General features: G+C 46.0%; 1 protein-coding gene across 1 annotated transcript; it reads left to right on the plus strand.

The window, feature by feature from the left end:
* The first annotated feature begins 736 nt into the window (after positions 1-736).
* LOC142563415 (uncharacterized) lies at positions 737-5275 on the plus strand. The gene is made up of 3 exons (XM_075673969.1): positions 737-1005; positions 4224-4344; positions 4868-5275. Exons 1-3 carry the CDS (start codon positions 737-739, stop codon positions 5273-5275), a joined length of 798 nt encoding a protein of 265 aa, XP_075530084.1.
* The last annotated feature ends 5142 nt before the right edge of the window (positions 5276-10417 follow it).

The raw sequence follows: 10417 nt of genomic DNA on the forward strand, positions 1-10417 counted from the left end.
TACTGTCAATACAAGCGCTTTGTGCCTGCCGAAGTGGCAAGACGAGCACTGAACAGATTGCAAAAGCGGACGACAGCAAACAGGTTATAACTAGCGCCACTCTGCTTGTACGTTCTTTCCCTAGCAGCAAAAGGGGCGAACTAGACCAGGCGTGCTGGAGGAGGGAGATCTGTGCAGGTCTGGAGTTCAGTAGGTCGTGGTCGTACGGTTGAAGGCACAGTCACTGCTCGTGCACGCTCCGCATACGATGGCAGCGTAGCACATGGTGCGTCATCTTCCGACTCGGAGTCATCGTCCGGCGGTGCAGCAGAAACCTGACGAATGATCTCGCGGTAGTCAAGTTCTGCGCATGTAAGTACAGCAGTGTCAGCACCTGTGAAACTGTCAAATGAGACGGTGTCCGGAATCACAATGCAACCACTGCGCAGGTCTCGGCGGAACATTTTCGGCGTCAGTAGGGAGCACATCGGAAGGCAACAAATCCTAGGCCTCCCAGCACCCGGTTGCCGGCATTCCCCAGCGCAGTCTGCGCGGGCACTGTCAGCGCCATTATACCCCTGTTACACGGGCACTTTAACGGCCGTTAAGGAAAACGGCAGTCGGCCTTAACGGCCGTTAGGCGGAGTTACACAACAGTGTGAGCGCCGTTGGAAATCCAACGGTGATTGACATAAACGGAGCTCGCCGGTCTCCGTTGCGCCGCCGCTTCCGTCCGTTTCGTTGTGCAGTAGACAAGATGGCAGCCCCCAGCAGCAATGTGTCCCCGCTGCAGGTGAGCGCGCCGGCGCAAAAGTGCTTTGCTTGGACAGCGTCACTGACGCATTTGCTTATTAACCTGTGGCAAGATCACCTGGCCGAACTGCGAGCGCAAAAGCACAATGCGCCCGTGTACACGAGGATGATGGCATTGTTTAACCAGCTCGCAAGCGAGGAATGTGGGCACGCTGTGTGCATCACAGTCAAGCAGATTAAACACAAGATGGAAAACTTGGCCCAGGCTCACAAGTAAGTTACCATGCATTTATTAGTGATTTTTAAGCCGACATATATACGCCTTGTCAGGCATGTTCAATAAAATCTGGCGCCCCGCACTGCCCGACGTGTGTTTCGATGCCACAGGCAACGTCGAATTTTGCTTGAAGTGGGCTCGAACGTGATTTTCTCGACTCTTTGGAGTCATTGTAACGCTCATGCAGCAATGCGGGAATAGCAATGACATCTTAGCATAGTACAATTCGTTTTGATATCTAGCCGTGTGCCATAATCTTGCATGGCCGGCGTAGCCTGACAGAATGTATTTGCACCGAGAAGTCTGTTCGATCAGCTACTCGAAATAAGATCTTGACATGTGCAGTAGCTTTCCTGTAGCTTGCGATGCAGTGCAGCTAACAATCGCTAAAGTCGCACTATGAAAGCAGTAGTGTTCGCACTAAATGCAAAGAATACTGCTTTCTTGTTTTATTTGCAAATTCCATTAGCCACAAAACAATAATACTATACTAATAAAATTAATTACATGCATTATTTTTTTAGTTGGAGTGGAGTGGCACGTTCTAGGTCGTTTTCGACACAAAACACCAATGTACTGATCAAGAACCTGCCTTTTCAACGCAACCATTCAATTTATTATTTTTAACCATTCATTATTATTTTTGCTTGCAGCAAAAAAATTTCAAACAGAAATCGAAAGAAGCGAAACACCATTACTTCAACACCGTACTCCCCAGCTTTATAAAGAACAATCCACATAGATTCTGGAACCACTTTCGCCAAAAAAACACGCTCATAACTCAGCTCTCGTCAAGTGAAAAAGCGGATAAAGCCAACAGATATAACCAATTCTTTCGTTCGGTCTTCACAAACGATAATGGCGTCATGCCGGACTTAGTTCCACGGACTGTTTCCACTATCGACCCACTCGTTATCACAGACGCTGGTGTTCTTAACCTTCTTCTTGCCCTAGACACTAAAAAAGCATGTGGTCCGGACAATATACCCAACCAATTTCTTAAAAGGTACGCACAGTGGTGCAGCAGATACCTCGGCCTTATTTTCCGTAAATCCCTATCGACATCAAAACTACCCAAAGATTGGAAAATATCTAAAATTATTCCGATCTACAAGTCGGGAGATAAATCCGCTGAATCAAACTTCAGACCAATATCGTTAACGAGCACGGCATGCAAACTACTCGAACATATAATTCTAAAACATTTAACAATTTTTTTTGAAAACGAAGGCATCCTGTCCCCTAACCAGCATGGTTTTCGCAGGGGTTTATCGACCATAACTCAATTAACAGAAGTCATACACGATCTCGCGCTGGGTATTGACAATCACGGCCAAACGGACCTAATCCTACTTGATTTTTGTAAAGCGTTTGATTGTGTTTGTCCCACCAAACTAATAAATAAACTAAAAAGCATTATCGGAGACACAGAAATTGTTGCTTGGGTTCGTGGGTTTTTGTTTAATAGGTGTCAGTTTGTTATTTTCGAACATACAACATCAGATATAGTATCAGTTACGTCAGGAGTACCACAGGGCTCCGTGCTTGGGCCCTTGTTATTTCTCGTGTATATTAATGATATAACCACTAACATAGACTGTAAAATAAAGTTATTCGCGGATGACTGTATCATTTATAGAGAAATTAAAAATGATCAAGATCACTACTCCCTTAACAAATCACTTAGTAGTATTACGAAATGGTGCTCAGACTGGCAGATGATAATCAATGTAAAAAAATCAGCATGTATGACCATAACGAGGAAAAAAGAACCTTCAGACTTCTGCTACACCATAAATGGTACAGTTTTGACTAAAGTACAAAAATATAAATATCTAGGCTTAACAATAACGTCAGACCTAAGGTGGGACGAGCATATTCACCACATTACCTCATCTGCTATGCAAAAGTTATTTTTCCTTCGCAGATCACTTCAACTCGCACCCTTGTCAACAAAACTCCTAGCATACAAAACATTTGTTAGGCCGATCCTCGAATACGGAAACACTGTATGGTTCCCTCACACCCAAACTAACATAAAGAAAATAGAAACAGTACAAAGGAAGGCCATTCGATTTATCCATAACAAATTTAGACGTGAATGCTCTCCCTCTAACCTTCTAGCAATTTCTGGGCTCCTTACGCTCGAAGCACGAGCGAAACAGGCACGTTTGAAATTTCTTTATCAACTTCTGCATAATTCTTTCAAAATTGACATTTCAAATTACATTTCTTATTCACAAACACGACCTACCAGGCACAAACACACAAACACCTTAGTAGAATATAAATGTACTAATAATGTGTTTAAATATTCCTTTTTTCCGGTTGCCATCCGTGAATGGAATATGTTATCGCCTCTCACCACTAACACAGAGTCACTGTCTCAGTTTGAATTAGAAATTGAAAAAATTGTTTAGCAAGTTAAAGTTGCTAGTGCTATTATTGATCGTGCAAACCACCATGTACTTGTGTCCTGTGTATGTAGTCGGGTATCCACTGTAGAATACCTCAATTGCCATTTCTTACTTTTTTTTTCGCATGTACTTTTGTTTGGTGTATACATTTTGTAGTAAAAATTGTTCATGTTTTAAGGTGCAAAACTGACGTTATACATGTATTCATACTTAACATTATCAGTGTTCTTTGTTTATGTGCATATATATAGTGCCCTCCTGCTATGGTCTCAGTAGAGACTGGCAGTATTGTAAATAAATAAATAAAAATAAATTATAGTTACACACTATTTTCAGAGGCTGGGGTGTGGTGGTACCTTTAGGTAGCTGTCAACACACAGTGTGCTAAAAGACTTGAAATGTTGTTATCTGACGAAGTCGTGCATATAGCAATGCAGGAAAAAGCACACTATGTCGTGCATATGGCATCAGCCCAAGTGATTGAAATTTACGTCTTGAATAGAGCAGAAAGCGCTGAATGCATATCCTAATCAAGAATCTCACCCAAACTTATGTCTCGACATTGTCTATAGGCTAATAACTTGTATCTTGATTATCAGCTGATTTTGATCGAAGCCTATTGAGCTCGCATGATAATTCAACAGCTTTCTCCTTGTTGTTTACCACTTTGTCTGCAGTTTTAACTTTCAGCACAAGGAGGTTCATTGTTCTTGGCAGTTTGTACTTGTGCAGAAAAAAAATCGTGTTCATCCCTTACGACATAAAGAAGTGACTCTTAGCTGTACTTTTTATTTCAGAAAGGCAAGCACTGCTGGCACTGGGTCTGCTGCAACTCAGTGCCCATTCTACAAACGGCTTCACACCTTCCTGGGAAACCTGCCGATGAATGACAGAAGCCTGGTTCAAGAGAGCTTTCAGGTGCAACATTTGTTTATTTTGGTTGTATGCAAACACTAGAAATGGACTGACACACTGAATTTTTTTTTTTTTTTGCCGGTCAGGTTTGTCGCTGGAGACAGTTGGGAGTAAAGTTAAGAGAATTTCATGTTACTAAAGCACATGACATGAACACGAGGCATCGTTGTGTGCCAGAGTACTAAAATGCACAGATAATTTTAATAAGCGTCAGTCTGTGTAGCTTCGAAATCATTGGTTAACATTTCCGACATACCGGAAGGCATAATACTTCTTACTTTTCTTGGAGTTATGAAAATAGGGTGAGATAGGTAAGGCTGGTTAGGTTACAAAAGGGTACCAGCGTAGGCCATGTGCTCTAGGGTGTACCAAAACTCTTTTAGAGAAAACAGCAACTTTGCATAAAATTCTAGTATATTGAAGTGTTTCTGCATGTTATGTGTACCACTTCCACTCATCAAGCAATGCTGTAATAATCACTTAGAAACAACATTCAGTAACCTTCTGTTCCTATTCTTTTCTTAAGCTGGACATGGTGGAGCGGCTGCCAGAGGGTGCAGAGATTGCTGCCTCAAGACCGGCATCAGAAGCGCCGAGCAGTCCAGACACTGTAAATGTCGAGGCGTCGACCAGTCTGGCTTCGACCAGTGAGGCATCGACAAGCCAGGCTTCAACACCTGCTGCATCATCCGAGAAAAGTCACACGCGCAAAAGGCAACAGCCGACATCATCTATAGATAAAGTTGTGCTGCTTCTAAAAAAGCCGGAAAACCGTGCCGAAAAGATGGCGAAAAAGGAGTACAAGCTATCCAAAAAGACGGTCAGACTCCAGGAGGAGGCCAATGACCTACACCGTGAGATGGTCACCATAATCCGCCATTACTTTGAAAGCCAGCAGGAGCGTCAACCTGACTGCCCAGACAGCCCTGAATAAAGACCCGTGTACACATATGCTGCAAAAATTGCCGTCTTTCACGTTCTGTTCATTGTTCACAATTGCATGCCTAAAACAAAGCTTTTCGAAGTAGTCATGGCTTCAATGAAAAGATGTGCTTGGCCAAAGCATGTCGGACACTTTCACCTGACGAGCTCACTGCGTTGCTCACACAAACAGGATGCGAAAGCTCCCCAGCTGCTGTTTCACTCCACTGTGTGTCGCACTGATCACGCATGTGCTCGCATACATTGTGAAGGATGCAACAAGCTCGCACAATGCTGTTGACATTTTCGATTTGGCACTCAATTGCCTTCAAGACCCTGAACCTAGCCTTCAATCTCCCAAAGGCATTCTCAACGACACACCTCGCTTTTGAGAGTGTGTAATTGAACGTTTGCACTGTTGGGTTGCTTGCACTCATGTGAGGGAAAGGCTTCATCAAGTGACGCTGCAAAGGAAAGGCCTGGTCACAGAGGAGGACCGCTCCTATTGGTATCCCGTCAATAATTTGGCCTGGTAGAGTGAACAGATCAGTTCCTACTACGTCCGGTAATATCGAGCCTCTGTACACTGCTGCATCATGATTGCGCCCTGGAGACCCTACATTAATAAACATGAACTTGTAGTTGCGGTCTACAACAGCAAGCAAAATTATGCTATACCAGCCCTTATAGTTGTAATAGTCCTGCGCATCTTCTTTGGGTGGCGAGACTTTTATATGGCAACCGTCCAGCGTGCCAAAGCCCTGCGGAAAGCCTGTGCAGCTTCGAACTGTCGCACGTGGTCTCTAACATTGTTCAGTGACGGAAACTGCACAACTTGGGGCTCGAGAACACCTACGACAACGTCACAAAACTCTCGGAAGATCAGGTTCACGGATGGCCGACTCACACCGAAGATATGAGCCACAGTCTTTTCTTCTGCCGATGCGGCGAGTCTGTACAGCGAGAGGGCGACACGCTGGTGTAGGGGTATGCAAGCTCGCATGTTTGTATCCTCCCGTGTTAGTGAAGGACACGAGCTCACGATGAAGGCAAATGTGGAACGGCTCATGCGAAAGTTGGCCTTGAAATCTTGATCCGACAACGTCGGCACGGTGGTGTCGTACCAAGACGGTGGTCTAGAAAGCGTCCACACACTCCTTTGCCTGGCAGACATCACCACAGCGAGTGCAGCGAGGCTGCGACATCGCCTCTCGGCCGCCCTCCACTTCTTCTTGATTGACGCTTTCTGAATGCGCACAGCTTGCAGTTCAGCCCTTTTTACAGACGACAAGGCCTCGTAGTGCGCAACCAGGAGAAGCAAATCGGGTGGACAATCACGGTCGCATTCATAAGCCGGCCGGCTAGCCGCCATTCCGCAGCTGTTCTCGGGTGCGCGTCGCAAAGTCGTACCACGTTAAACACTGCACCTGCTGAATCGCGCAGACGGTCACTCGCGGTACGCAAGAAAAAAGGAAATGCACAGTGGTGCTGTGGTTAGTACAAGCGATGGAACGTGAAATGGGGCGCTTCACCACGTTGAAACCACAACAAACGCAGCTATTTTGCAACGTCATGGATCGGATTGGATCGGCTAACTGAGCTTCTTCGCTAGTTTTGCAAACAACTTTTGCAAATAGTTAAACAAACACATTGTACAGCATGTAGCGCAGAAAATAATTGGAGAAACAAATTTTTTTTAGAGTTGGCGAGGTAAAAAGTTCAAGAGTCATGTGATCAATCGTCGAAACGGAAGTGAACCGACTGAGCATGGAAAGTGCCGTGTGAGCGCTACCACCACCGTTCCGTTCCCACTGCCGTTTGCGTTAACGGCCGTTGCAAGTGCCCGTGTAACAGGGATATTAGACACTTGACGCGATGTTTCTGTATGCCGCGTTGAATCCCCGGAATCTCGACACAGCACACAAAGCAAACACCACCATGCCGACACCAGTCGCACAAACGAAAAACGTGGCTTACTCGCAGGGTCGTGCATGAAAAAAGAAATCAGCTGCTGGATTGTCTTGACATGGCTTACTAAGCTGAGACCGGAACTGCTGTAGCCACTCTTATTGAACCAGGCAGAAACGATGATGATGATGAGCGGGGATTTGCAGTAGCGCCACTTCGTGGGGCAGCAAGTAGGCTCCGTTCAAAACAAAAATGGCGTTCAGCAAGTCGAACCATTCACCGATCGAAGTTTGCGCATGGTGCTTCTCAATCGAGTTGGCTGTTCAAGCCTGCTCAAGGGGCTGTTCAAGGCTGCTGCAGGGGAGGCTGCCAACAACATCTTTATAGATGCTGTAGCTGCTGTGAAGAAGGTGTACAGCGAGATGGAGGTTGGCTTCACTAAAAATATGACCGTTGTTTATGATGGCACTTGGCTCACGCGTGGTCACGGCTCCCGCATTGGGGTTGGATGCATAACAGAATTTCACACAGGGCTTGTGCTGGACAGTGTTGTCCTGTCAAACTTCTGCCTTGGGTGTAGCCTGGGCCCAGAAGAGAGTGACCCCACATACCTTCAGTGGAGGCAGCAGCACCAGTGTCAAAAAACACTGAAGTTGGCTCTGGGCGAATGGAAGTGGAGGCCGCATTGCAGCTTTTTGGCCGTTCATTGGCCAAGAACGACCTGCGATATACTGCAGTCATCTCTGATGGAGACAGCCGTGTTTTCCAGGCATTGCGAGACGAGCAGCCATATGGGTTTATAGCAGTCACAAAACAAGACTGCATAAACCATGTGAAAAAAAAAATGGGCACTGGCCTTTGCTCCATTGTGAGCAAGGCCAAGAAAGGGGAACCACTGGGTGGCAAAGGTGGGCTCACACAACAGTTGATAAAAAAGCAAACCAACTACTATGGCCTGGCTATAAGCAAGAACACTAATGATGTTGCTGCAATTCAGAAAGCTGTCATGGCCACGTATTATCACGTGTCGTCTACTGACAGTGACCCCCACCATGAGCTGTGCCCCCCTGGCCCTCTCAGCTGGTGTGAGCAGAGAGCAGCAGAAGCGAAAAAAGAACCACAGCCTGCTCACAAATACAAGCTTATGAGCAGAGTTTCCCAAGCCATGCTGCCTTTGTATCAACGTCTTTCAGACGTCCACTTGCTGGAGCGCTGCAAGGGTGGAAGAACCCAGAATGCAGCTGAAAGCTTGCACTCAGTTATTTGGTCAACATTGTCAAAGGATGAGCATGCCTCACGTTTTGCGGTAGAGACAGCAGTAAACAAGGCAATTTTGAAATATAATTCAGGGAGCCAAAGAGCTTACTCAGAAATGTGTGCTACCTTGGGTGTACATCCTGGTGCCCTTGCCGTCCGGAGGGCTCAAGAAAAGGATAAGGAACGCCTGAAGAAGGCATCCAAAGCCCACCAAACAAAGAAGCAAAGGTGCAAGAAGATGCCTGGCAGCAATGAATCAAAATATTACAGCCCTGGTGCTTTTTAATAAATTTGCAGTGCTTTTAAAACTTTGCAGCCAGTTTTCTCTGTTGCGTTTTTTTTGTCAATGACCTTGCTCGTGGAAAGCATAGCACAACAATGGCTGGATCGATTTTGGTCCAGTTTGTTTTGCTGTGATCCATAAGCTGTGCTGTACTTAAAGACAGTCTTAATATGTTTCTTTATCTTTCCATTATTTAATTATATTCACAATAACTACATGGCTCCATGCAGTGAAGCACAGTCAGGTGCATGTTATGTTGAACAAAAAATTATTAGTGCACAAAAAAAAGAATTGAACACTGTCTTGATGTAGATTAGACATTTGGGCAAACATGCAAAGTATTCCCAGCTCCCTATCATGTTTCGTTACTGTGCCAGGCTTTCCACAAGCAAGGAACTTATAAATTCTTATAAAACAAAAACTAATGAAGATACCTTTATGAAATTTTAGATTTGTCTCGTTATAGCAATATGCAGTGTGTGTGCCAAATTTCAGCCCTTTCTGTCAAGAAACAAGAAAGTTAGTTCTGATCCCCTCTTCCCCCCTTAAACAAGCTCGTGTTGCCGGTGTTAACTTCGACGGCAGCATTTTGCGCGAGAAGGCGATGGAAATAGCCGACCGACTGGGTCAAATGGCTGAATCGACCGTTTCCGGAAGAGGCACGGCATCGCGTATAAGACGGTATCCGGGGAAGCAGCAAGTGTAAACTTGGAAACAGTCGACGATTGGAAGGCCACACTATCTGCCATAATTGAGGTGTATGAGCCTCGTGACATTTACAATGCCGACGAAACGGGTCTTTTCTTTCAGGTACAGCCATCCAAGTCGTTAAGCCTGAAGGGCGAAGCATGCCACCCAGGCAAATGCAGCAAAGAACTATTGACGGTGCTCCTTTGCTGCAACATGGATGGCTCGGACAAGCTGAAGCCATGGGTAATTGGAAAATACCGAAACCCACGGTGCTTAAAGAACATTTGCCTGCTGCCATGTCACTATAGAAGCAACAGTCGTGCATGGATGACGGGTTCTTTGTTCGAAGAATTTCTTCGTTACTTCGACAACAAGATGGGCTCCCAGTGCAGGAGTGTTGTCCTTTTTCTGGACAATTGTGCTGCCCACCCGAGAGACCCGTTGTTTCTTCGGAACGTTAAGCTTGTTTTTTTTCCTGCAAACACTACAAGCCACTTGCAGCCATAGGATGCCGGCGTCATAAAGAACTTAAAGCACTCGTACAGGAAGTCCATCGTAAAGCGCTGTCTGGTGCGTATTGATCGCGGACAGCAGCCTACGATCGTTTCAATACTGGACGCTACGCACTACATCGCTTCAGCGTGGACTGCAGTGAGCGCGTCAACTGCGCAGCACTGCTTCACGCGGTTTGGCTTTCGTATGGACGGCGGAGAGGAAACTGCCACGGAAGCTGAAGAGACGGAAGCAGCCTCTCATGATCAAGAGCTGAGTGAAGCTTTGAATGCGCTGGGTGCCACGGGAGTCACGTCTGACGACTACGTCGCCGTGGATGCTGCTGTCGTGACGTCCGAGTGTCAGAGTATCACTGAGATCATTGCAGACTCGGTCGCGAGTGAAGCCTCAGACTGTGATGATGACGAGGAGCACGAGCTACATGATTCCGGGGAGTTGGCGGACCCGGGCTTTGGAGAAGCCGTCGCGGCTCTGGACCTCCCTCGCAGGTACGTCGCACCTCAA

This window comes from Dermacentor variabilis, chromosome 11 (genome assembly GCF_050947875.1).
Source record: "Dermacentor variabilis isolate Ectoservices chromosome 11, ASM5094787v1, whole genome shotgun sequence".
Lineage (NCBI taxonomy): Eukaryota > Metazoa > Arthropoda > Arachnida > Ixodida > Ixodidae > Dermacentor > Dermacentor variabilis.

What these genes read in the sequence shown, in the direction of transcription:
- LOC142563415 (XM_075673969.1), top strand. Translation starts at nt 737, where the DNA reads ATGGCAGCCCCCAGCAGCAATGTGTCCCCGCTGCAGGTGAGCGCGCCG. An exon ending in AACTTGGCCCAGGCTCACAA is followed by an intron (nt 1,006 to 4,223) that starts GTAAGTTACCAT and finishes TTTTTATTTCAG; the next exon opens with AAAGGCAAGCACTGCTGGCA. An exon ending in TGGTTCAAGAGAGCTTTCAG is followed by an intron (nt 4,345 to 4,867) that starts GTGCAACATTTG and finishes TCTTTTCTTAAG; the next exon opens with CTGGACATGGTGGAGCGGCT.